The 27,939-nt window shown below is 43.6% G+C and overlaps 1 protein-coding gene across 7 annotated transcripts; it reads right to left on the reverse strand.

The window, feature by feature from the left end:
- Positions 1 to 1,763: 1,763 nt before the first annotated feature.
- Positions 1,764 to 26,254, reverse strand: TAF1A (TATA-box binding protein associated factor, RNA polymerase I subunit A). 7 transcript variants are annotated; one of them, XM_084763612.1, is made up of 11 exons: positions 25,034 to 26,254; positions 23,431 to 23,563; positions 19,810 to 19,979; positions 17,878 to 17,991; positions 16,057 to 16,255; positions 12,100 to 12,233; positions 10,480 to 10,638; positions 7,805 to 7,871; positions 7,071 to 7,194; positions 6,152 to 6,306; positions 1,764 to 3,050 (listed from the first exon to the last, which is right to left on the reverse strand). In XM_084763612.1, exons 2-11 carry the CDS (start codon positions 23,549 to 23,551, stop codon positions 2,932 to 2,934), a joined length of 1,362 nt encoding a protein of 453 aa, XP_084619738.1. In that variant the 5' UTR covers positions 23,552 to 23,563; positions 25,034 to 26,254; the 3' UTR covers positions 1,764 to 2,931. The 7 variants fall into 7 exon arrangements, with proteins under 7 accessions (XP_084619738.1, XP_084619741.1, XP_084619736.1 ...); XM_084763615.1 differs by having other exon boundaries at positions 23,431 to 23,553; positions 25,034 to 25,273; XM_084763610.1 differs by lacking the exon at positions 25,034 to 26,254 and adding an exon at positions 24,847 to 25,012 and having other exon boundaries at positions 23,431 to 23,553.
- Between the last annotated feature and the right edge of the window lie 1,685 nt (positions 26,255 to 27,939).

Consider the following 27,939-nt stretch of genomic DNA (forward strand, 5'->3'; position numbering starts at 1 on the left):
AACATGGTGGTTTAAATAATGGTCCTCACAGGCTCATATACTTGAATGTTTGGTTTAGGACTGTTTACGATGGGTTAGGAGGTGTGGACTTCCTGGAGGAGGTGCCACTGGGGGTGGGCTTTGAGATTTCAAAAGTTCATATCAGGCCCAATTCATTCTTTCCCCTCTCCCCCATGTCTGTCTGTTGGTTTTGTTGTTGTTTTTCAAGACAGGGTTTCTCTGTGCAGTCCCAGGCTGGCCTCGAACTCACAGCGACCCACCTGCCTCTTCCTCTTGAGTGCTAGGATTAAAGGCGTGTGCCACCATGGCCGGCTCAACTCTCTCTCGATCTCTGGCTCTCTGCTACGTGTTTATGGACCAGATGTCAGCTCTCAGCTACTGCTCCAGCACCATGCCTGCCGGTCTGCCACGTGACTCCTGCCTCGATGATTATGGGCTAACTCTCTGAAACCCCTAATTAAACACTTGCTTTTATAAGCTGCCTTGGCCATGGTGTGTCTTCACAGCAACAGAACCGCAGGACACTAGCCCAGCCGATTCCCAAGGCTCTACGCTGGGCAAAGCTTGCTAAGGTGCCTTCCAGGCGGTGGACACCCTCAGTCACCCTCATACCTTTGCATTTACTTCAACTCAACGATTATCTACTAAACAAGTCACTGTTAGTGGTAGAACTATAAAGATGCTTACATATCAATAACATACTGAGAAAGGCAAGCCCTACAAAAGCAATTCAATGCTAGTTTGCTAAGAAGCAGTACAGGGGTTCCTAGCACACAAAGTGGGGAGCCTACCAAAAGCCTGGGAGAGAGATTAGACCTAGTTTGCTGGAGCCAATGGCCTCGGGTCTGTGAATCCTCCCTCTCCTGATCCTAGCCTCCCAGCTCAGGGCATCACACGGGGCTCGGAGACAATAGGGGCAGGGTCTGTGTGGTACCTCAGAACCACTCTGATGTGGTTAAGGACTGACCCTGGAGAGGAACTCATCTCTGAGGGCAACTTTACCTTCTACGTCAGAAGGGACATCACAGAGGTGTGACAGTATGACAAAACAGAGGTTCAAAGTGCCCACCAAAGCCTGGCCAGGGTCACTATCCATGAACCGGGCTTTAGGTTTAGCAGACCCAAAATAATTTCCACAGGGGTTAGAACACAGTGCTCTAGATGAATATGTGATTCAGAAATTCTGGTAAAGGAGAAACTAGACGTGGTAGCATGTACATGTGCCAGCTGCGGCAGAGGATAGCGAGTTTAAGGCCGACCTTGCTTAGAGAAAATAAAGATTCTAAAAAAGTAAAGCTTTGGGGAACCATAGCTACTCAGCTCCCCTCGGTGCTCTCAGAAAGCGTCAGAACACACAAACCCTAACTTAGGATTCCAGGAGCGGGCGCCCTGAGGTTTCTCTGGCTACGGTATTGCTCTTACACACAGAACTCCCATAAGTCCAACCACCCACGCTCAGTGAAGCGGGTCCTTTTAGTGTGGTAACTCCAACTTTTCTTACAGTGGTGCTATGGAACATCCATTTGTCTCGTTTGTCTACTATGAAGTTATTTGTTAATAGCCTCCCCCGACCCCAAGTATAAAAAACTACTGAGAAAAAAAATATTGACAAAGCATAACTTGCCCAAGTTCATTGTACATTTATTAAAACTGGTAGGGCTATAAGCCAATGGGGAAATGTGTGGTTTGTCACCTGAACGCTCGTAAGCCTTCCTGGAACCCAAATACCAGTCACTTCAACAATAATTGCACGAGAGCCAAGATCATTTTGAAGAAGCATTTACCAGCACAATACACTACAGAGCCCAGTTTATGTTCCTGGAATGTGTCATTGGCTTCTGGTCAAGCTGTCCCACTAGGCTTACTTTGTACCAGAGGGACATTTCTGAGAGAGAAAGGAGAGGGAACATCTGAGTTCTAAGGCTTATCCTAGCCCACCATGCCCCTTTAGGCCAGGCCACGGCCTCTTCTACCACGCTGACTTGAATCAGTCCCCTAGAGTCGCTGGAGAGTCACGCGCCCCTCCTAGTGTCTCCACAGCCGCTCATCGCTGGCGTGTCCTTCATGCTGGTGAACGTCACCCGGGCAGTTAGAATCTGGAAGGGTGTGTGCTCACAACAGCATGGGCAGGCCATCTGCAAAAAGTAACTATTCTAATAGAGCCATGTTCTCCATTAAACAAACACATTCTTCTGTTTAAAAAAGAAACATTCATTTAATCACTCATCCAATCAAGTATAAGAATCATCCTTTAAAATGTAGGTGTAATGCTATAAAAAAGAAAAACATAGGTATATACATTTACAAACAGCAAAGGCAGTAAGATTATTTCCTAGCTATAACTGACAGTAAAATGAAATATAAAAAAATACAGAAATAAAGGGCTGGATAAATAGCTTAGTAAGCCAGAGTTTGAGCCGCAGCACCCACATAAAGAGGGCTGACAAAATGATACTGTGGATAGAGTCACTTGTCACTCTGATGACCAGAGTTCAATCCCTAGGACCCACATGGTGGAAGGTGAGAACCAACTCCTGCAAGCTGTCCCTCCACCATGACATGGCAAGTCATGTGCACATGTGTGCATACATGTAAACACATACACATATAAACAAACAAATGTATGAATGAATGAATAAATAAATAAATTAGAACATGAAAATCTGAGCATGGTAGCCCACAATTATAATCCTAGACTAAGAAGCATCCCTAGGGGACAATGGAGTGGCAAGTCTTATAGCAGAGCCCCAGGTTTCAATGAGAGACCTGTCTCAAAGCAAGGCTCCTGAGGAATGGCACAGCTGACCAGCAGCCTCTACATACACATGTATACACAGAGACAAAAAATTTTAAATAATTTAAACAACCTTCTTATAATATGAAACAAAAAACACACTCAATAACCACTGAGCCACTAAATAACTTAAAAATCTAGGTGCAAACACCTGGATTTACAATACTGTATTTTTTCACAGACTTCTTCATCTGTTTAATTTTCTTCTTCAAGGTTTCATGATCTTGTTTTAAAATATACCGAAAATATCTGCAACCTAAAAAATGAGACAAAAATAAGAGAAAGTGTTAATATTTATCAATCTGAGTATACTTAATATTTAAAACTCTTGCTTCAGTCTTAGTCCACTAATGATTATAAAAGTAGACTTATTTGTGTCACATAAGCCAATGTGACTTAGGCATCCTGTAAAAGATTCGCCAGTGAGAGCAAGCATTGCCTGCAAAGGCATGTCTCACCCATAATTAAAGCAAACACCTCAACTCCTTTTCCACCCTTCCTCCTAAGCTCAGCCGTGGTGATGTCACATTACATACACCCACTTATTACACAAGCCTCCCAAAAGCTAATTTGTCCTAACCCAGCTTCCCTCTGAATGCCAGCTTGTAAATCAGCTACAGTGGCACCTAGGACAGTAAGAAGGTTCCCTGTAGGAAACAGGGATGTGGAGGATTAGAATAAACATATTATAGATTAGAAATGAGCAAACACGGTCCCTTCTACCCTTCTAGCAAGCAGTGGACGGAGAGCACACTCTGACCAAGGCTCTACTGCTCCCGCGGAGGTCTACCTGCTCTTCAGTCTTATGGCACTTTGAAGTGTTTCAGAGAAGTCAATTTGTAGACTGGTGACTGATCCTATGGCCTTGCACGTGCTAGCAAGCGCTTCTGTCCCTGAGCTGTAACCCCACACCTTTTACTTCCGATTTTCAGGATTTTTTAAATTGATGTATGTTTGTGTGATGTGCGCACGTCACATATTCGTGGGTGCCTGTAGAGGCCAGGAGAGGTACTGAAGTTCAGGCAGTTGTCCACCGCCCAATGTGGGTGCTGAGAACTGAACTTGGGTCTTTTTTGAGAACATCAAAGCATTGTTAACCACCAAGCCATCTCTCCAGTACCTGCCACTGGCCTCTTTTTTAACTTTTTAATCTTAAGAAAGAGTCCCACTAAGTTAGCTACCCAAGCTGGCCTTGAACTTACTATGTAACGCAGGCAAACTTTTAAACTTGCAATTCTCCTGTCTCAACTTCTCAAGTAATTGGGACCACTGGCCTATACTACCAGGCCTAGCTGTGATTACTTATATAAGGTAAAACAATCACAAATCATATGAAAAATTAACTTTATTATATCCTCTACTTACATAAATCTATCTGCCTAAGAAAACGCTAGGTTATACGCCATAACTGCAGCACCCTCTCTATCATCCTTGAAGACACCATGCTGGTGGGCAACATTTTGCTGGTGGAGGCTGTAGTACCCTTAGTGTTACTAAAATAAATTGTGGTGTTTCTTTTGAGACAGGATCTAGCTGTGTTGTTCTTGGGCTCAAATGATCCTCCCACCAGCCTCCTGAGGGCGTGGAAGACAGGTGCTGGTCTGTTTCCATAAACACTCCATACCACTCTACAGCGGAAAGGAAACACAGTTTCTGCTTTTACCTATATAGAAAATTGGAAGGAATGTCACCTTTAGCTTGAAGAGAGCTAAAGGAGGAAGGCAACAGGGATGCTAGCTGTGAGGAAAGGTCTCTCGAGAGAGGAAGGGACTTGCTTTGCTCTTCACACAACATGGAAGAAAGGACAGCTGTCAACCCCATCCTAAGAAAAAGCAGAGCCAACCAAGACTGTGAGGATGAGATGACGTGGCCAGAGCAAGAAGCAAACTCAGCTCATGCTAGAACCCCGACAGAAGAAAAGTGCCCGTTCTCAACAGACAAGTGTCTCTAAGTGACAAGTAAGAGGACTGAAAACTACTGGGCCTTCAGACTCTGCTCAGACCTGGCTGCCTTAACCTGCCTGTGTGGGCGGGGCTCAGTGCTCAGGAAATAGAGCGTCGCAGGTGAGCCCATCTCTGTTCATCACCAGTGTTTTAGAAGTGGCACTTTGTTTGCGTTCATCCCCCTGTCTTACAGAACCAACCTTTTCCTAACCTTGCTCACTATGTGAAACACACATAGATTCTCACTCCATGAGATGCCCTCTTAGTGCAGCAGACAGTGCTGGCCTCAGGATCTCACTGAACAGTAATACCAACCACAAAGGGGAGCTCAGGCTCCTGAGCACAGGGCTCCCTAGTGCTCACTGAAGCACTCCTTTTATATTTCTGGACATACCTCATGGCAGTTTGTTTTGTTTTATTTTGGGGTTTTTTGAGACAGAGTCTCTCTGTATTAGCCTTGGCTGTCCTGGACTCAATTTGTAGACCAGGCTGGCCTCGAACTCACAGCAATCTGCCTGTCTCTGCCTCTCGAGTGCTGGGATTAAAGGCGTGCACCACCACACCCGGCCCAATGGCAGTTTTATTGTAGTGTGCTCCACTGCACATGTGTTAGTGGTATAAAGCAGGTAAGCATTTTACTGGCCAAAATATCCCATAATAAAAGACAAGTTTCCTTTTTTTAGAAGACTTTTTTAATAGGTGGTATTCTTTCTCTTAAGAGGAGAAAATGTTCCTCACCCAACAGGTGAGTGAATATAAAATGGAGCTAAGAAGATTTTTGAGGTCAATTAAGAACATTTATCCAGCCGGGTGTGGTGGTGCACACCTTTAATCCCAGCACTGGGAGGCAGAGGCAGGCAGATTGCTGTGAGTTCAAGGCCAGCCTGGTCTACGAAGTGAGTCCAGGACAGCCAAGGCTACATAGAGAAACCCTGACTGGAAATCCCTCCCCCCTCAAAAAAGAACATCCATCCAAAATAAAAAAGAGTGAGCTGTGTGTGGTGACACACACCTTTAATCCCAGCACTTGGGAGGCAAAGGCAGGTGGATGGCTGTGAGTTCGAGACCAGCCTGGTCTATAAAGCAAGTCCTGGACAGCCAAGATAACACAGAGAACCCCTGTCTTGGAGAGAGAAAAAAAAAAAAAAAAAAAAACATCCTTGTATTTTCTGTGACCTTCTGCACAGCAAGGTCTGCACTGTGTATCTGATGTCCTGAGTCGGGACATGGAAGCCAGCCACACAGGACTCCTCATAAGACCTCATGAGGGCCCTGCTCAGGCTCCCACGCCCACTCCAGTCACTTCTCAAGCACCTAAGACCCCTGGGTATCACAAAGATGAGCCAGGGCCCACTTTCTAGCATCAGAATCGGCTAAGTCTACATCCAAATAAACAGAAAACAAAACCACCAACCTTTCCCTAAAAGGATGCCAGCTACATACGCTTTCTCACAAGCCAAGCCAGCATCTGCCTTCCAGTCACTCTTTGCCCAAAAGAAGCTGAAGTGAAAGGCTGGCCACCAGTTTCTCCTAGGTTTCCACTCTTCTTCAACCCAAGCAGAATGTCTTCTGAAAGAAACACAAGAAAAGGGAAGGTCGGAGAAGTGACAGAGCTGTGGTCAGATCGGAATGTGAGCAGTTGATGAAGACGGACTATATGTGTGCTCACTGCTCTAGCTAGTGACATGAACCTGGGCGATGGGCCCCAAGAACATGGCAGACTAATGTCTCACGCAATAACCAACTCAATTCAGCACATCAGTTTATACTCTGAGGGTTAAGAAGAGTCATCCGAGTAAAGTGTGCAATTGCAAGGACAAGCCACACGTGGCAAAAACATGTTTTCCTTAGAGGCCCATGACTAACAACAGCTAAAGTACAGTCACTCCTAATCTGCTACGCTTGTGAGCACACATAAAGTCAGCTCTAAAGCCTGAAGCTAGCATTCTCAAACACAGGATTTCCTTGCAGCCAAAATGGATATGACACTGAAGTGAAGCTTCACTCCAGGAAGCCTCCCTTCTCACACAGAGAACACAGGGAACAGACATTCTCACCCAGGATGTGGTGCTGACAATGCACACGTCAGACGCAGCAGCAGCCATGACCTTACAACTCACACACTTTAAGATGCAGTATCAATTTTGCTGACATGAAGTATATACACAGAATTTCTGTGTGTTAGGCTTATGGGTTTTTCCCCTTAGCTTCTGCTACTCAGAAAAAAGAACTAAAGATCCTTTACAGGAATTCAAAAATATCAAGGGTAAAACTTTAAAAGCAACAGCTAAAATGTGGGACTATTACTTATGGTGAACTAGTGATAAACTTACTCCATTAATATCTGCTTCAGATACTTTGCCAGGTATTTCCAGGCAGTTATGTTCTTAGTACATCCAGAGAAATCCAGAACTTCAAATAGCACGGCCAAGCCCAGTTTCCGGTGTTCTTTTGTCTCTGCAAGAGTCACAACAGTCCAAGCTTACAGAGGTACCAGAGAAGGGCACAGAGCTAAGAAGGGCGTCCAGCTACTGGAGCGTTGTCCACTGCGAGCCTTCTGGTCGGCTATTTAAAACAATTCATTGTGCTCACCATCCTGTGATGGCAAGACCGTGAGCTATACCCTCTGTTGAAATACCACCTGCCCTACTTGGCATTTTGGGTATTTATAGGTTGAGACCTACAGACTTAGTAGCAACTGGCTCAGGCAAGCCCACTTCCTCCTAAGATACACGTTCTCTCCTGCACTGCATTGAAGCCCTCAAGGGATTGACTAGAGGCAAGTCACACAAGCAAGCGAAAGGCATCTGTCCTCCTATTTCCCGAGGCTCTCTCCTGGGACCAGACAGCAAGCATTTTAAGCTCTGTGAGCTATGGAGGCAGAATCTCCATGCCAGCTGCAGGCTCTACAGTCATAATGCAAAACCATCCACCGGCCTTGAAGGGGGTGGGGTGCAAGTGAACATGGCGGGTGCAGAGAAGCCATGAGTAGATGTGGCCCTGAGTCATAGGTGGCTGGTCCATCATCTGGTCTAGATGCACAAAGGAGTATAAAACACAGCTTTACCTGATTTTCTAAGCAGCGTATGGAATTCTAACATTAGTGTATGGGATGGCACAATCTTATGCAGAATCTGAAAGAAAAAACAGTCTAGTGATTTACACACTATAAAGGCATTTCTCAAATTCTACTTTACTTCCATGTAAAGTTCTTACTGGCTAATATGCTCTCAGTAAATGAATTAAGGACTTAAAAGGTACTTTGCTTTATCCAGTTTTGATCTGAGCATAGGAAGGTATCCTCTGCTAAGTTATTTTAGAAACAAAATTCCAGGAGATGGTCCAGAGGGTAAGGTGCTCACTCTGCAAGCGTGAGGACTCAAGTTCAGATTGCCAGTATCACGTAAAAAGCCCGTTGTCGCAGCATGCACCCATGGTCCCCGCTCAGGGTGAGACAGGAAGATCGGGGAGGTAACCCACTGTCCTGGTCACATAGCCCATTGGTGATGTTTCAGTTCAGGGACTGACCCTGCGTCAAAAAAAGGTAGAGGGGTTGCCGGGTGGCGCACGCCTTTAATCCCAGCACTCGAGAAGCAGAGGCAGGTGGATCGCTGTGAGTTCAAGGCCAGCCTGGTCTACAAAGCGAGTCTAGGACAGCCAAGGCTACAGAGAAATCCTGCCTCAAAAAACAAAACAACAACAACAACAAAAAAAAAATAACAAAAATCAAACAAAAAAAAAAAAGGCAGAGGGGCTAGAGAGACAGCTAAGTGATTAAGAGCACATAGCAGCTCATTGCCGTCTGCACCTCCAGTCCAGGAGGATCCAACACTCTTTTCTGCATGCAAGCAAAACATTCATGCACATGAAATAAAAATAAAGGGAGAAAGTAGATAACAAGGTGGAAAACAACACAGGAAGACCCTAGCAGACACCTAGTCCCCACATGTGCATGTGTAGGGAGGTTGGAACATGCCCACACAACTCCCGTGTGCTCTGGGGACACTTCTCAGTCATCAACTGTTAGTCTAGTCAGCTCAGTGACATCAGTCTAATCCCTAGAACCCTGGCACGCCTCAAGGCTCAGCACTGCAGAAGCAGAGACAGGTGGATCCCTGTGGTTTGCTGACTGACCAGCCAGCCTAGACTACTTGGGGAGTTACAGTCAGAGACCAGGCTTCATGAAACAAGACAGGCCAGGTGTGGTGATGCACACACCTCTACTTCCAGCACTCAGGAGGCAGAGGACGGTGAATCTGTTACTTTAAGGCCACCATGGTCCACACAGAGGGCTCCAGGCCAGCCAGGGTTACACAAGGTACTGTCTGAACCAAAAAAAAAAAATTTTTTTTAAGGAAACAAACAAGGTAGATAGCTCTTGAAAAAGAACACCTGAGGTTGACCGCTGGTGTGTTCTGTCTCCCCGGCCGCCCCCTGCCTGGCTGCCTGCCTCTTCCCTCCCTCCCTCCCTCCCTCCCTCTCTCTCACACACACACATTCGTTTATATTCTCCCTCCCTCCGCCTCTCAAAATTACTGCTAAGAAAACGGCAAGGTTTACTGGAAGAAATAGATCAAGTAAACAGACTTTTTATTTGAATAGTGCACATGCCTATTCTGCTTGCTATAGTTAAAAACTTAAAAGATCTTACTTTTAGAAAGAATAGAAGAAGAAAAATTAGGAAGCCAGGTATAGTGGCCTAGGCTGGTAATCCCAGTGCTCAGGAGGTAGAGACAGGACAGACAGGAGCTTGAGCCCAGCCCAGGCTGCAGAACAAATGTGAGGCCAGCCTCTCCGCTACATGACAGAGCATTTTAAGAGAACACAAAGAACTCACATAGAAAATACCACAGAATAGTTAGATGAAATAAAAACCCTAAAGGGAAAAGAACAATTTTAGAGAATATACTCAAACAAAGCACAGTAAAAAGAATGGGAATATTTTAACAGTTCTTTTGTAAAAAATGGGAAGAAAAAAATATTTTATTTCTTAAGACTATAATGACTATGGAACAAAGAGGATTTGAAGTAAATTCTCACTTTGAAACATTAAAAATGCATTTGAGCCAGCAGGAGGACTCACTTGGTAAAGGTGCTTGCTGCCAAACTGGCAACCCGAGTGTGATCCCCAGGGAGCACCAGGTAGAAAGAGACCAGCTCCCACCAACTGTCCTCTGAGCTCTCCAAGTGCATCATGACACATGTACAGACACTTGGCACACAGGCAAAAATTAATTTTTTAAATGAATTTGTTCTGTTTCCTGGGATACTTGGACTTTATTTTCAACAGAACAAAAAGCAAATTTTACTAGTTTCTCTTAGTTTTATAAAAGGTCAATAAAGCAAAGGTCAGAAATAAATACCAACACACCTATTACAGCAGTTATTAAAACTTGGTTCCTATAGTGACATTTTTCATGATTTATCAATTTATACCTCAACTCAATTTTTACTGAAATGCATGTACTGTTATGGCAAACAAGTACTGTTTGACAGTCAACGTGTTCTCATAAAGTTGAACACATTCATGTAACTGCCACCCAGATCAAGTAATCACCAGAGTCCAGAACCTTCTGGTGAGATTTAGGAAGCTCTCAGCTACTCGATCCTCAAGGGCTGCCTGGCTGTTCCGCTTGCTTTTGTGCCATTCCTCCTTCTCTTCCTGTACTCCAACCCCACACACGGCCTCCCCAGCAAGCCCTGACACAGACCCTCTAGTCAAACACTAGGAAACCTGCATACCGTAAGAACGCTGATCAGCTTCGCTGTTGGTGCCTTCTCTCTCTTGAGAAATTCATATAAGTAGACATGAGCGTTGGGGTTTGATGGGAACTTTTCATCATACGCATAATTGGTGAGTATCTCTCGGGCCCCATCTTGATCACCATAGAATTCTAGCATCTGTATAAAATAAAAGTATGTCTTAGATTAATTCTGTAAAATAACTCCACAGAAAGAAGATACAAGCTTACTGTTGAGAACAGCAAAAATAAATAAATATCACACAAGTGGCAAATACAGTATAGTGGGCGACAGCAACACGACTCTTGCTTTCCCAGCATTCCTACGACTTCTATAAAACAAGATCAAAGGTCCACATGTAGTCTCATTTTTCCCTGTATTTGTTCCTGAAAAACGTAAAACCTCAATGTAAGAACTGTTCTGTAAGAAACACAAGTTCCCAAAGCAGAGAACACTATAATGCCCAAGAGAGTAATCAACTATGTTAGCACCCTGCTAGCTTCAGCCCCCAAGCAGTACATTGTAACTAGAGCTCCAGTCTCTGAAGTCACTCACAGGTGAACAAAATGGGTACTTCAGGACTCAGTTCTCACAAAGCAGCACCCAAGCCCTCGGTCCTTCTGCAGCGACTCCAAGACACCGGGACAGCTCTACAAACTGCCTAACAGCCATTGTGTTCCTCACCCCACTTTGTGATTTAGGTGATTTTTACCCACCTCTTTCTACATGCTACCATGTCTTTAGCAACTATCCTGCTTTTTCTTTATGTTCAACAATAAAACACGGATTTTCCATTGACAGTTACAGTGCTAAGCATTTTATAGGTGTCTGGCATGACAGGTGTTAGTTACCTTTCTTGTCAGTGCCACCAAGAACTTAACCAAGGCGCTAAAAGGAGGAAGGATTTAGCTAAGCAGTGGTGGTGCATGCCGCTAATCCCAGCACTCAGGAGGCAAAGGCAGGGGATCTCTGAGTTCAAGGCCAGCCTGGTCTACAAAATGAGTTCCAGGATTGGGGGTGGGGAGGGAGAAAAAAGAAGAGGAGGAGGAAGAGGAGGGATTTTTTCTGAATGTATCATTCAGAGAGCTAGAATCCATCAAAACAGAAGACATGGGTGCAGCTTAGCCCCTAAAAGCATGCAGCACCCACTTGTCACATGACACTGAACAGGAAGAGGTCAAGAGCTGGACCCTCCAGTGGCCCACTTTCCTCCAGCTAGGCCTACCACATAAAGGTTCCACTGTCTCACAAAGCAAGTGACTGAGCATTCCACATGAGTCTTTGTGGGACATTTTACATTCAAACCATAAAAAAATTACAGGGGTAATACTAAACAAGACAAACCTACACAGCATGTTAATAAAATAAGCAGAAATTATTTACACTAAAAAAGAAAAAATTAAGCATTTTCTGTTTCCTTCTGACTAGATAACAAAAATCAAACTGATACAATCCTGTATTTGTTTCTTGAGACAGAGTTGTACTATGAATGCAGCCCAGGCTAGCCTTAAAATCACTTTATACCTCAAGCTGACCTCAAACTTGCTGCAGTCCTGCCTTGGGCTTCTCAGTGCTGGGACCAGGGCATCACCACCCCAGTCTATGCAATCAACAGCTTACCTCCACATAACTCTTCACAAAAGGGTCCCACACCCCAGGAATTTTAATCAGTGCACAGATATTTGCAGATGTCTTGCAGCTCTGGCTGAGCATTTTTTGGGATTTCACAGTGTAAACACAATCATCCTTATCTGCTGAGAAATAAGAGATTGGGAAATTCATCTTAGAGAAGCCATGAGCAGAGCTCCAGTGGGTAGGTCACTGAGCCGTGACAAGTGTAAGGAGGACACGTGCTACTATGGACACAGCAACATCAGGGTCTTGGCAAACTCAGTCTACGCACCCATAAAAAGCAATGATACACCACACCCAAGACTAGCATAGCAGCTGACTATCAATTAGTGCAAGACCCACCCTCTAAACCAAATCAACAGTCATCTCGACAGAGGCAGAAAAAGACAAAGTTCAGTCGCTCTTTATGTGATACAACAGTCACCAGTCTAGGAACTCGAGGCCTCAGCCTGCATCAGTGCTCTTAGCCACTGAGTCACCTCCAGCCCCACAGCTCGAAGAGCTCTTAATGAATTTTTTTTTTTTTTTAGGTATTCTGTGTTCCAGGATCATGTCATCTGTATAGGAATGGTTGCATTTTCCTGCTTTGTTGCCCTGACGAAAACCTAGTGTAGTGAAAAGAAGTAATGAAAAGGGATGCCTGGTCATTTTCTCAGGTTTCATTAGCTATTTTGTAAATTAAATTTTAAAAAATAAATAATTCAGATAGATATATCACACTCAAACTATAATCTAAGTGATTATTAATTACAGAAGGCATAACTGCTGTATATATCATACTGTAAGATTTTTACTATGGTAAAACTGAATAAACTAGAAATATTCAATGATACATGTGTCTGAAAACTAATGTTGAGCAAAACATGTGAGGCCCAAAATACAGTACAGTATGAGTCCAAGTATAAACTATTCAGACTCATCCACAATGGACTGCTCCCCCTCCCCCAACAATCACTACTTAAGGAAATGCCCTGCAGGTTTGCCCTCAGCCCACTCACATGGAGGCATTTTTTCAACTAAGGTTCCCTCTTCTCTAGTGACTCCAACTTGTGTCAAGTTGACAGAAAACTGGCCAGCACAGGAGTGATTACAAGTTAGGTGCAGAAGAGAGGAAGAAGACCGGCACACTGGCAACCAGCAGGCTAAGGTGAGAGCAGTGACCGGTTCCTTAACCTGTGTGGTGGTGATGGAGACAGGAATTGTACTCTTTAAACTCCATAAGAGCCTAGAAGCAAAGGTAGTCTTTCAAAAGCAAGAGCTAACAGAAGCACAGAGGATACTGCAAAGCAAAAAGGCGCACTGGTATTCTTTCCCCAGTGGCTGGATAAGTGTTAGTCTGTGCTTAGGAATGAGACCTGGAAAGCAGATTAATGATATGGAAGTAAATGTAAGAAAAAAACAGCCAAGCGTGGTGGCGCACGCCTTTAATCCCAGCACTCAGGAGGCAGAAGCAGGTGGATCACTGTGAGTTCGAGGCTAGCCTGGTCTACAAAGTGAGCCTAGGACAGCCAAGACTACACAGAGAGACCCTGTCTTGAAAAACAAACAAACAAAAACAATAAAAGAAAGACAGAAAGACAGAAAGAAAGAACAAAACCCAGATCCCTAGCATTCCTTAGATTTAAAGGAGGAGCTCGTCAATGAGCAAGCTCATTAAACCGGACAGACACACAGTCAGCTGTGGCGGGTGCAGGTCCTCAGCCACATCCTCAGAAGGCTAGAGAAACTAGTGTTTTCATCTCTCTGACTAGTGGCTTTGTTGTTGTTGTTTTTGAAATTGGGGTCTCACTATATAGTCCTGGCTGGCCTGGAACTCACTCTGTAGACCAGGCTGGACTCAAACTCAGAGCTCTGCTTTGCCTCTGCCTCCAGAGTACTGGGCTTAAAGGTGGTTACCTTTGATAAAATTACATTAAAGTACCAAAGACTCTAAAATAGCCACCACTCAACCACCTATTATATGGGCAGGAATGGTTTTCAGGTTTTTTTTGTTTTGTTTTGTCTTCTTCATTAAAGACACATGAGGCTAAAGATCTTCTGAAAGCTCCCCCTCAATCATACTGCAGAATGAGCCACCAATTGCATGCAAAAAAAGAAATGTACAAGGTTACCCGTCTACAAGAGTAGTAAACATCACAGCCCAAACAGTCACCAAATAACGTGAGTTCTAGTGCCACATGGAAGAAGAGTAGATAACGATGTAGATGCTTTTTCCGCCCCCCACCCCCTTTTTTACGACAGGGTTTCTCTATGTCGCACTAGCTGTCCTGGTCTCGATTTGTGGACCAAGCTGAACTCGAACTTACAGAAATCCACCTGCCTCTGCCTCTGCCTCCCCAAGTGCTGAGATTAAAGACATGCACCACCACACCCATCTATAGGTGCTATTTTTTTTAACTCTATTTTATTTGGCTTCCTTAACATCTCTACTTCCCTTCCAGCCCCCAACTGTAGGTAGGAAAGAAAGAAGGTTAGAAGGGACACGGGGCAGAGTTCTCTTTAACTACTTCCGGCTGGTCAGGGTGGGTGGGTTCTTTGGGGCAACACCAATCTCAGTTGTCAGGATCTCCAGGAGCAGCAGCCCCCTTCCTTCTCCGACCATCTCCTCCTCCCACCCCCTCCCACCCTGGAGCATCCCTGGAAGCAGCTCTCATTTTTTTTTCCCAAAGTGCAGCCCCTGTCTCTGGATTCTGGTATTTATACCATTTCAAGAGTCCTCTGAATACAACTAACTGCAGGTGGCCCAGACCCCTCCATTCCACATGAGGCATTCTCAGCTGGGGATAAACTAAAAGCTGTTCCATATCTCACACCTGGGATTAAAACAAAAACCTGTTTATGTAACATAAGTGAGTTTCTAAAGAAATAAAAACTTCCACTACATAACAACTTTAAAACTCACCTATCAGTTTTTACTAGTAAGTATTGTTAGCTTGCTTGAATTTTTGAGACAAGATCTGGTAATATAAGCCAGTCTGACCTCAAACTCCAGATAGCTTCTGCCTCCCAAGAGCATATCTATATAGGAATTTTTGTTTTTGTTTTTGTTTTGTTGTTGTTTTGTTTTTCAAGACAGGGTTTCTCTATGTAGCCTTGGCTGTCCTGGACTCACTTTGTAGACCAGACTGGCCTCAAATTCACAGCGATCTACCTGCCTCTGCCTCCCAAGATTAAAGGTGTGCACCACACCATGCCTGGTGTCTGTACAGAAATTTTAATCCAGAAACACGTCTGCTGTGGCAAAGGATCACATCCAAAGACCTAGGTCTGTGTGTCCTGGCTGGAACCACAGGAGACAGGGGCAAGCAGATCTCTGAGTTCAAGGCCAGCCTGCCACAGAACAAGTTTCAGGTAAAGAAAAGCTTAGGTCCAGGCATAGTGGTGCAGGCCTCAAATCCCAGCACTCAGAAGACAGAGACTTGCAGAGCTCTGAGTTCTAGTCAGTGCCGCTCAGGCAGCTGGGCTGAGTCTGGGAGTTGAAAAGAAGGTGAGCTGATCTGTGGCAATTCAGAAGCAGTATTACCAGGAGAGTTTTAGAGACAGGTTGAAGAGACAAGGAGCCAGAGAATGAAAAGCCAGAAGATTAGAACATATTGCTAAAGTTAGAATGTGGCCAAGCAGAGCAATTCAGTCAGAAGCTGAGAAAAGCCAGATTGAATCGGCAGAGAGGAGTTTGAGCCGGACAACTGAGTTCGGAAAGAGCTAGAAAGGGTGAGCTTCCTCAGAAGTAAGTCTCAGAGGCTGAAAACATTCTAGTCCTAGACTAGATTGTACGGAGGCTAGAAGCCTCCAGAACGCAGTAAGCCTCCAGGATGACAAATTAGCCAAATAAAAGTTACTTTTACACAAATCTCTTTCTGTGGCATCTGGATGAGCTCAGTGCTCTGTGTGATCCTCGCTCCCCAGCAGCCCCTTCACCATAGAGAGCTGGCTGTGCTCACTCACCAAGCTCTGACAACTCCATCTTCTCTCTGGACCAAGTGTAGTGCTGTAAAAGCCCTTTGTAGGCCTGAACAAGGTTGATTAACACTTTCTGAGAAGATGACTTTTCACCGTATCTCCATGTCTCTGCATCACTCAGATTTCTGTGTGCATCCTCCAGCATCCCGTGATGTAAAAGATACAGTGCGTGTTGTAAGGAGATCTGCACCAATAAGAAAAACCCACTGTGGCTCAAGTCATTACAGGACGATTAGCCAGAAAACTCAGGAAGGACAGAACATGCCGGCCAGAATCTTCATATAAAACTGAAATCTCAACCAGGCACACGCCTTTAATCCCAGCACTCAGGAGGCGGAGGCAGGGGACTCTCTGAGTTCAAGGGCAGCCTGTTCTACAGAGCAAGTTCCAGGACAGCTAGAGCTACACAGAAAAACCCTGCCTCAAAAAACAGAACAAAAAAAAAGGTAAAAGCTCACACAGTGGTATAGTCCATACTCTGTCATGTACACTTTTCAATCAAGCAAAGAAAGACATATGAAACAACTAACACTAAGTAATTGAGAGTAAAATTATATATACAGAATACAGTGCAACACCAAGAGAAAACTGGGCACAAAACCCTTATTTATTATAAGCTCAACTAGTTAGTCACTCAATGCTTCCCCTCCAGCCTTCGGGGGGACCTGAAGCAGTCTTCTCATGCGCCTAATGCCTGCTGGATCTACAGCCTAACACTTCATCCGCGTCAGATACACTCAAACTCATCCTGCCGAGGAGTGTTGAAGAATGGATTTAGTTCAGGCAGGAAAGAGTATCCCAACACCAGAAAGCCTGGACTACCTAGGAAGGCCCTGTCTCAAAAAGGGTGATTAGAGTCAGGGGATGTGGAGCGAGGAAGAGGTGTCAGTGGATAAACTATTCTGAGAAAGCAGTCCATGAATCCCTAGAACCCACCAATCAAGTCGGGTGCGCATAGGGTGGACAGAGGACAGAGCAAACTGCCTAGCCAGACTAGGTAGCCGGAGCTAGTTAGCAAAAACCTGCCTCAATAGGTAAGGAAGATAGGTAATAGATCAGAAAGACTCCCAGTGTCAACCTCCAGCCTACACACACACACACACACACACACACACACACACACACACACACACACACCAGAAAGCTGAACAAGAAAAAACAAAACCATGTGCCAAGAATGCAAGCTTTAAGCTTTGCAGGCCATATGGCTATGGCTAGCTTCTTCTACACCTTTATGGTCAGGAAAAAAATAACAATCAATTATTTACAAAAGTACTAAAGAGCAGTGCTCTTTTACTTAGGAGTCTACACAGAGAAGGGACTATACTGTGCAATGGTCTCGGTCCCTTCTGCAGAAAGCTATTATTAAAAAACAGGAATTTGAGAGAAGGTTCTATTCAAACATCAGAAACGTTACAACATTTGAACATATTTAAGTTCCTAACTTGTTCCATGGTTTTTTGTTTTTTGTTTTTGTTTTGTTTTGTTTTGTTTTTTCAAAAATGCCAGCTCACTCAAGTAACTTCAGCAAACACATGAGGGTCTGGTCTGTGTACACAGTGATGTGCAGCCTCATCTCTCAAGGACCGCACCTGACAGCCAGAGGCGGGACCACAGGGCTCCATTAGACCGCACGAAAGGTGGCTGAACTCGCGGACGTGAGCAGTCCACACACAGAAGGGGCCTCCTGCTTCTCCTTTACCTGAAGCGCTTATCTGTTTTCCATGATTTTCTTCTCAGCATTGATACAAGCAATTATAAACAATCACACATAGAAAATATAAACTTACAAATCTACATTCTCACCTTTAAATAATTCAAGACACCAATATTCTTCATCCGGTCAGCAAAGCTACTGAAAGTCTCCACACTGCTTTTGGGGTGATAAAATAGAATTTCACTTCCAAGCTTCCAAATGATCTATCAAAGCAGAAATAGTGAAATAATAAATCCTTACCTTATCCGGTTTCTTCCTACAGGACTTTGGATTTCCTGGTTATAACGTTTAAAAGCAACTTGCACTCCCACTCCATGGAGACCAGCGCTGCCAGCCCTTCCCACATTTCAGATAGTGAACCAGCACTCCTAACTAGGTGATCACTGCTACCTCCCAAAGGCCAGCATACTGGTGACACTTCGGTTGCTGTGGTAACACCACAACCACAGCACCACTTAGAAAAAGAGTGTACCAGAGGGCTAGTCCATGACGGCAGGAGCAAGCAACTCACATCCCAAATGACAAGCACAAAGCAGGGAGCGCACTAGAAATGGTGGGAATCTTTAAACTCTGCAAGCCTGCCTCCAGGGACAGGCATACTTCTTCCAGCAAGGCTGTGCCTCCAAACCCCACAAGCAGTGCCACAAAAGAGACTAGTATTCAAAGGCCAGAGCCTGTGTGGCATTCTCATCCAAACCATCACACCAGGTAAGAATAATAGTCCCATTATTAAATTAGTACTCTTTAAAAGGCACCATTAAGATGCATACTAAATATGAACTTTAAAAAAACAGTATAAAATGGCTAAGTTGGAAAGTAGGTTCCTACAGTGCTGGCTCCCTGGTACCATCTCAATCTCATCTAAATGCAGAAACAGACATGCCCACGTTCCCGGGCACGACATCCATACTGAGTATACGTGCAGTACATTTAGGGTGTCAATCTAAGAAAATTTATTAGGAAAGACAAGTTTTAATGAAATATTGTTCTCAGATCACATTTGGTGACAGAGCTTGAGCTCTGCTTCTCTCAAGGGAGCAAATGTCTATTTCTCTATCAACCTAAAGTAGATTAATAAAATCGTGTGTCTTTAAAAATAATTTTTAGAAGGTTGGCTCTGCCTCTGCCTCCCCTTGCTGGAGCTACAGGTGTGCACCTCCACATCAGGAGTGCTGGGTAAAAAGCACAGGCAGGTATGAGAGTGAAGTCACTTAACGGGGCCTTGAAGAGGTTGGCAATGGCTGAAGACAGATCCTTCCGAGCAAAGGAAATTACAGGTGAGTATGGCTGGTCTGCTCCATGAAAAGCAAGGGCAGTGAGGCTAGAGAAGAGAACCCAGGCTAGAGGGAAGAGGTCAGGGACAGATGAGGAAGAGAAGACGCACAGCCTGAAGGAGCCCATAGCAGTCAGGGCACTGCGGCTGCTGCTCTAGAGAAGTGTGGGGAGGCCATTGGTGTTTTCAGTTGGAGAGGAACATGGTCAAGTGTTTGAGGACCTCAGTCTACACCATTAGTCAGTAGGGAAATACAAATCATGACAAGGAGACTGACCACACAACCTCATGTATCTGAAGAAGAGGAGGAGGAGGAAGAGGAAGAGGAGGAGGAGGAAGAAGAATGTCAATAAGAATGTGGAGAAGTTAGAACACTAAATGTTGCTGGTATAAATATAAAATGGTAAAGCCACTTGGATAAGAAGTCTGGTAGAACCTTAGGAGATTAAAAATACTGTCGTCACAAGCCCTACAACAATTCCAACTGCTAGGTATATACCAAAGAGAAATTAAAGAAAAGACCATGTGAAAACACATGCATGAATGTTCAGGGAAACCGCTGATAAATGGATGCATAGGATGTGGCAGACCATACAATGGAAGCTGACAATAACAGGCATGGTGGCGGCATGCCTGTAATTCTGACACTCAGCGAAGGCAGGAGGATCAGAAGGCTTCTGTGGGTGGAGCTGGATGTGAGACTGCCAGCAAGTGGCTGTGCCTCCAGCAGCGTCACGCTCTCGTGTACCTCAGGGGCAGCCTGCTTCTTGTAGGTGTCTGAGTCCTCCAGGGTCTGTAGGTAGCTGTGCATGCACTCCGCTGCTTGCTGCCACTGGTGCTTCAGCAGGGCTTCTTGGATCAGGCTTAGACAAGCACTCGTAGTCTGGGCAAAGTCCTTCTTCCTCTTCCCACCAGTCACTGTAACAACGGACAGAATTCCTCTGGGTCAGGATTCAACAGACACAAGCTTTAACAAGGGGCTGCTGACCACCTAGCCCACCCCGGGAGCAACCACTAACTTCCACAAACCCTGCCACACAATATTAGCTCTAGTGGCTTCCCCAACCCATGATGAATGTCAATAGGTAGCTGGGGGCAGGTTTCATGCAAGTAGTCATTGCTGCAATACATAACACTCTTTCCATACTCTTGCGATTAACTGACATAGATAAATCAAAGGAGAATTTAAAAACCAAGCTGGACATGAGGGCACATCACAGTAACTTAAGTACCACAGAGGCTGGCAGGACCAAGTCCAAAGACAGCCTGCACTACATAAGAAAAGTCTGTCTCAAAACCAAACAATTCAAGCATCCTAAATATTAGATATCCCTGTGCTACCAGGCTCCCTATATCTTATATATATGACCATTCTTTTACTAAATAATTTGGAGAGAACCTTCCAAAAGCACAGGTCCTAGTATTTAAAATGGGAAAAAGTCATCAATGCTATCCTAGTGAAATATGGTCTTTATGACCTACTGTGTTCAGAGAACTCAAAGTGAACCTTTTAAGATCAAGTTTCCAGTAATTCAGTGATAGGAAATGCATAAAGATTAAAGCAGCTGTAAACATTAGCACCTGTTAGGTCTATACAGTACTGACAATCTCCATGTTAAGAGTACTTGGGCTTAGTCGCACTATTATAAGAGACATAGGTTGTACTGAGACTCTTTTTCCCTTCTAACAGATTCTGTTTAGCTAGAAGGGATATTTTTGGTTTTGTTTTGTTTCTGGTCTCCTGGGACTCAGAGGGTCCAGGCTGACCTCAAGCTCACTAGGCAGCCAAGTATACTTTGGATTCCTTCTGCCTTCTCATAGATGCTGGGATTGGAGGTGTGCACAACCATGCCCGGCTCTGGGCTCTAGTTGTCCAGCTAAATTCCCTTACTCAAGCAAGTAATTAGAGACCAACAGGAACTAGGCAAAGGTACTTTGAACACAATGTAGGCGGGTGCTGGAGAGATGGCACCGAGGTTAAGATCATGTGCTGCTCTGTAAGAGGACCTGAGAATTCAGTTCCTAGCACCCACATCAGGCAGCTCACAGCACCTATGACTCCAGATCAGGGAATCTGACACCCTCTTCTGGCCTCTGTGGGTACTACATACATGGTACACACACATACATAAATGCTCATACACATAAAAACCAAAATAAATTTAACATAATAAAATAAAATAAAAATTAAACAGTCAGAGCAGAGGCTATAGGTCAGTGGCAGTAGAGGCTATGTGCAAGACTCTGAATTGAACCCCAACATGCTCAAAACAAACAAAAAGAGCACAACCAACGTGCATATCCATATCTGCTCCTTCCTGACACTGACCTTCTAGAGAGCTCTGCCTGTGGTCAGGGCCTTACAGCCAGAATGTACAGAATAGCTGAGGCAAAAGATGGGGCTGGCAAAGGGAAGGCTTCTAACGCTGCCCTTCGTTTGATTGCCAAAATCCGTCTGTCAAAACTGCAGAGACACTGGTCATTTTTCCCCCCTGGAACTCAGAGATCTGCCTGTCTCTGCCTCCGAGAGGTAGGATTAAAGGTGTGCACCACCACACCCAGCTTTGACACTGGTAAACTTTAAGAGCTCATCACAGAACTTCAGATATACTGTTTAAACTCCTTTTTTTACCACTAGTCACTTCCTCTTGTGTCTCACTGTATCTCCAAACTTACTTACAGAAACTGAAACAAACATAACAGAATTGATACTGAATCTTTCTTCCATAGAGAAAAAAAAATAGAGGCCAGGCAAACTGTGTGGCGCACACCTCTAATTCTATCCTGGCTAGAGAACCAAGTCTGCGGTCTACCTGGCCAAGAGCAAGATTCTGCCCAAAAATCAGATGTGCGTGTTGGAGAGAGGGGATAAATACATGACAATTACCATGGACTTATAAACTAACTAGGAAAAAGTGAAACCCTATCTATTTTGTGGAGATAAAATACAAATTAAGGTTTACTCTGATTTAAGTCCCAACAATCCTTTTGTTCTTTTGTTATTTTGTCTGTACACAACCAATAGGTTATAGTCATGTCTCAACCCAAAAGAAATTTTACTATTTACAATACACAAGACATTAAGAGTGCATATGTAGTGACATACACTTAGTGCAAAAAGCACTATTCTAAAACTTCCATGTAGCCGAGTGTGGTGGTGCAATCTTTTGATCTCAGTACTCAAGAGGCAGGGGAAAGTGGATCTCTGAGTTCAAGACCAGCCTAGTCTACACTGCAAGTTCCAGGACAGCCAGGGCTACACAGAGAAACTTGCCTTGAAAAAAAAAAAATAATAAATAACAAATAACCTTCCGTCCATTAAAAGCCTTTTTACTCATCTTCTGAGACTTGGTAGCATAATATATTACTTTGTGATTCAGATTCCACCAGATCTATGTTGAAAGTAACATAATTTCATTTTGAAATCCATCATGTGGTGAAAATGTTTTCGTTGCAACTATTAAACTTGATATTGCCAAGACAAAATGAGAGCTGAATTCTAGGAGCCAAGAAAAGCGTCAAGAGTAGTAAGGAAAGTGTGGGTGGAGGTGTACATGTAGATCTGTCTGACACAGAGCAGCCAGCTCCTTTATAGTCTCACAGAAGTTAACCCATTATGAACCCTCTCTGCTTGGGGCACAGTGGCACACCCCTGTCATGCCAGCACTCAGGTAAGATCGCTGTGAGTTCGAGGCCAGCCTGGTCTTCAAAGTAAGTCCAGGACAGCCAAGGCTACACAGATAGGCCCTGTCTTGAAGAAAAAAAAAAATCTTGTCTGAATCTACATTAGGTTAAAAACAAAAATAAATAGATATTTCTTCTATGTGTTCCTTGATAAGAGATCATATTTTGTTCATCTGCAAACCCCAATATTTTGCCAATGCCAAAGATATATAAGTGCTCAGTAAAAAAGAACTAAAAATATAAAAATAAATATATATCTACCATAATATAGACTGTGTATTATTAAATGCAAAAAAACTAAAAGAAAAAATTATTTCTTATAATTTCATTTTTGTCTACAGCTATAAGGAAGAAAAGAAAAACTGCCCATCTATTCTTACGAAGATAATCAGGCATCATGGTTCACACCTGCGATCCCAGCACCGGGAGGCTGAGGTAAAAGAACCACCATGAGCTCTAAACCAGCCTGAGCTACATAAGTGAGCTCAAGGCAAGCCAGGGATAAATAGCACAAGCCTGTCTCAACAACAACAAATGAAAATACAAAATAAAATAAAACGAATGAAAAAAAGGAATAAGATGAAGAGCAAACTAGCAACTAGCTTGGTTATTCATTTTTGTGTCTGTGTTTAATCTTAGCACACGCTGGCATTACAGTGAAAGCCTTCACTGCTGGTCCACGTACCTACAGTTTCCATATGCTTCTGACGCCATGGGAAATGCATTCCCGTTTCAGACAGCACAGAAGTTTCTCTGTTCTGCTCTGCCACAGCAAGCTCTGCCAGTTCTTCACTGAAATAGCTCATATCTATTCCAAACTGAGAGTGACAGTTAGTTTCGGTACATGTTAGTCCCCAGGCAACTGAATTGTACAGAAAAGTAGCCATCTTTCCAACTAATAAATATCATTTGAGCAACAAAACCCATCGTATCTGACAGTTCTTTTAAAGTAAAGGTTGAATCTGTTTATGTCAACAACAGCCAAAACTAAAGTTCCACTTTTAAACAAAACAAGAGTCAACACTGGAGAGATAGCTCAGTGGTTAGGAACACGTGCTGCCCTTCTAGAGGACCTGGGTTCAGTTCCCAGCACCCACACAGCAGTTCATAATCTTCTGGAAGCCCAGTTCCAGGGCATCCAACAATCTCAAAATGCATATATGTACTGTACATATATGAGGGAAACACTCATACACAGAAGATAAAATAAAATAAAAATAATTGTTTAAATCCATAAAAAATAAGTACTGCAAAGCTCTGTATCAAGTACATACAAAAACATCCTTAACTGCAAAGTAAAAAAACTCAAGCTGCAGAAAGACTCTGAAGAATACATAACACAATAATAGCAGCAGCTAGTATTTACAGGAACTTAACTACATACCTAGCCCATAAATTAGCTAAGAAATCATCACAGCAATCTTATTTCCTTCCATGTTAGGACTGAAAAACTGGCACTTAGACAAACTATGCAACTTGATGAAAAGGAAAAAAAATGAAGACAAGGGTCTAGGAAACACAGAGCACACAGACTAGCTGATATGACAAAAATGGCTAGGAAGTGGGCAGGCGACCATGGCAAATAAATGACTCTACAAAAGCAGCCATATGCCAGAGCTTGGATTTAATTGTCAAAATGCTCAGGCCCTCTGTTCTGTGTATCTATCAATTACTGAAGCACCTGGGTCTATGACTTAGAATTCCACGAAATTTCCCTCCTTTTCTGCAATCCTACAATATTACCCTAGCTCGGCACACCCTAGCCTTGTCCGGATTAGTGCATCGGCGTTGCTTTTTTGTTTTCTGCGGTGCGGGAGACCGAACCTGGAGCCTGCTGACAAACGATTTCTTTTTCTAACATTACACTTTGTTTATGGGTGGGAGTAAGCCACCGCGCACGTGTGGAGATCAGAGGATAGCTTACATGGGTCCTTCCACCATGTAGATCCCGGGGCTCGAACTCCCCGGGCTTGACGGCAATCGCTATTACCTGCAGAGCTATCTCCCAAGAGTTGGCCAGCCTCAAATTTGGTCCTCTGCCTTAAATCCGGATTAAGCTCTTTAAATATCAACCTCAACCGTTCGGCAAAATTTGAAATACCTGGTTTTGAAATTCGACCCACCACACACGATAAGCGCATCTAACGCAAACACTTCAAAGGTTCAAACTGGCGTGGTGGAGGTTGCCACGGTAACCAAAATTTAGCGGTCTCTAACTCACGGTCTCAGAACCCAGGATTACAGGAAGAGGAAACGGTAGGGAAAAAAAAAAAGTAGACGGGTCATACCTCTTCCGGTTCCACTGGAGACGCAGGGCGCACAGACCACGCGAGTAGCTAAACACCCGCTTCAGAGTTTGCCGGTCTCGACACTGTGGATCGCCACAGAAAATCCTCTCCGGAAGCAGGGTTAATGAGCGCTTCCTGTGAGTTCGCGCGTATCCAGCCTGGCGGGCGTTCGAGTAGCGCGCAGGCGTGGCTCCGCCCCTCTCTTGTGCACTGCCTATGGGAATGCTTCTCCGGCTCTGAAGAGGACTATGAAAATAAACCGGAAGTGAAAGTTGATTTCCGCCTTCACCTTGATTTGGCTTAGGTTTACATCCTAGTCTGTGCCGTTACGAAATTGGAAGATTTCCATCGCGGAGGTTTAGGGAAAATGACCGTAGAGAATGACCAGAGATGCAAAAATGCTATTTGAAGAACTGATCTGTTAAATGGACAGACTAGCACCAGAGATGGGAACGAGCGTTAATGAGTAAAAGCTAAAGGGTATAAATGCGTAAGTGGACGCATATATGTACATGTTTAATAATATAATGCATAAATAAAGCACAAAAGCAACTTTACAGTTAATGGGAGAAAAGAAATGTGCATAATGAAGGCTGCATAAATGATGGCATAGACTCCTCCAATACTCTGGATTTACTGCTCAGGGATGGAGCTCAGTATCGTGGAAATCAAAGGGTCTGTGAAAAGAGTTTGTAGAAAGACTGGGTTTTTTTTTATGCTACAGATAGTTTATCCTATGTTTTCTATATAAACAAATATGCAGAAGCCATAAGCATTAGAGAAAAGTTCTTTATACTGTTCTTTGTGTCATTGGTGCTTGCCCCTAAGCCTGTTTTGATGTTGTTGTTGTTGTTGTTGTTGTTGCTGTTTTTGTTTTATTTTTGTTTTGGTTTTCTAAGACTGAGTCTCAATATAGAGCAGGTATCCTGGAATTCACTCTGTAGACCAGGCTAGCCTCAAACTGATAGATCCACCTGCCTCTGTCTCTCCCTCCTAAGTGCTGGGATTAAACCTGAACTCTTAACTACAGGCAAAGCTAAACTAACTGATGATGTAGCCAAGGAGAGGTGGTCACACACACACTAAGATGGTGATTAGATTGTCATCTGGAAGCTTGGTTCATCAAAATGACTCAACTGACTTTTGTTTGTTTGTTCATGCTCATAAAAATAGGGGGAAATACTAGGCAGTGGTGGCCATCCTGGTCTGCAAAGTACACAGAGAAACCCTGTCTCAAAAAAAAGGGGGGAGGGCATGTTTTGATATCAAAATTTTCAAACATCTCTTGACATTAGGAATAAAAGTGATAAAATTCTGGGATAACAATTGAGATGTCATATGAATAAATTAATAAAATATATTTAAAAAGTGATAAAATTCATTCTCTCTATATTTCTTACCACTCCCCTTCCCCACAGTACAATTTTGGGTGAAAATGTGTTGAGAAGGAGCGTACACAAACCCTTTTCAGACCCCAACCTAAAAGAATGTGTGCTTCAATGAAGAGGAAAATACAAATGCTTTTCACTAAAGGAGCAACTTAACAATGGTGGTGAACTACATTTTCTAAAAGCTTTGATTATGTCTTGTAAAATATTATCCCCATCGACCTTTTCTGTAATAAAAAAAAAAAAAACTTCACACAACCAAGCAATTGAAAACATCACAAATAGCCTACCCTCCAATATAAAAGTATGAGTTAAAAGGAAATATGGCAAAAATAAAAGCATAGAGACAGAGCCAACCTGCATGGCAACGTAGAGAAAAATTTTATCCAACCATAGTTTTCCTGAAATACATGGGCTAGGATTCTACCCCACGCTGAGACTTGAGGAAAATCTGCTCTAAATGACACAGCTTCACTTTTCCCTCCTTGTTTGGTACCCTGACCCACGATGGAAAGAAACCCACGCTGGCCTTCTGGAGAAAGAGTCTGGATGGATAAAGAGCTCCTGGCATATTAGCACCATGTGGAGAGCACAGCCATCATCCCGCGCCTTGGTTCCAGACTCATAAGATAAAAAGGCGATGATCTCAGACCTTAGAACATTCCTTGACAAAATGCAGCTATGTGAGTGGTTCCAGTAGACAACAGGTCTAGCCAGAGTGAGCTAGGTAGGCCTGACACAAACTTCCGGTTCAACCCCTGAATGACAAATGGTGGTTAGCTTTAGGCGCTAAGTTTGGTAGTGTTGACTAAGGAGCTATGAGCAAATGTATTCTATCTGTTCTCGCCCTGGCCTTTAAGATATACCTTTGGCTTTTGTTGTAAAGGAGTACTCCTGTCCACAAGTTTAGGATACATGACTAGGTAATTTAACTGAGGGGTAGGTCTATTCCAATCAGTGTAGCCACCACAAAACAGCCACCAGACAATGGAAGGAGGCCATTTTAACCCAGCTCATGTGAAGGAAGTCCTGTGAATGAGTCCAGCCATAGATTCACAGAAGACCATTCAGCTAAGTCCAGACATAAAGTAAGGAGAAATAAATGATTTTTATATTTAAAATAATTAAATTCATTACATAGTAAGTATAAAATAAGTGTTGATCTGTTTCCACATGGCGAGTCAGTTTTAATTCTGGGGTTCCCTTTAGAATTTCCAGTAGCGAAGTCTTATTGCTATTGTCCTTGTTTTCGTTTCAGTTTTGAAGAGTATTTATACTGGGCTGGCAGGTTTTTTTCCTTCCAGCTCTTTAAACATTCCCATTGACTTTTAGTCTGACTTCTGATGAGATTAAACTTCAACTGTTTTTACTGATTGGTGGTGTGTGCCACTTGTCTCTGGCTGCTTTCATTTTTCTCTCTTCTTGATTATTTATTGGTAGTGGTATACCGATCTAGGTTGAATTTTTTTATTAGACTTTATACACATCAAGTCTCCTGCACCCATAAGTTGCTTGTTT

Source organism: Acomys minous (genome assembly GCF_964271855.1).
Source record: "Acomys minous genome assembly, chromosome: 1".
NCBI lineage: Eukaryota > Metazoa > Chordata > Mammalia > Rodentia > Muridae > Acomys > Acomys minous.

What these genes read in the sequence shown, in the direction of transcription:
- TAF1A (XM_084763610.1), bottom strand. Translation starts at nt 24,886, where the DNA reads ATGCGCTTATCGTGTGTGGTGGGTCGAATTTCAAAACCAG. An exon ending in GGGTCGAATTTCAAAACCAG is followed by an intron (nt 23,554 to 24,846) that starts GTATTTCAAATT and finishes AGTTTGGAATAG; the next exon opens with ATATGAGCTATTTCAGTGAA. An exon ending in AGAAGCAGGCTGCCCCTGAG is followed by an intron (nt 17,992 to 19,809) that starts GTACACGAGAGC and finishes CTGCTTTGATAG; the next exon opens with ATCATTTGGAAGCTTGGAAG.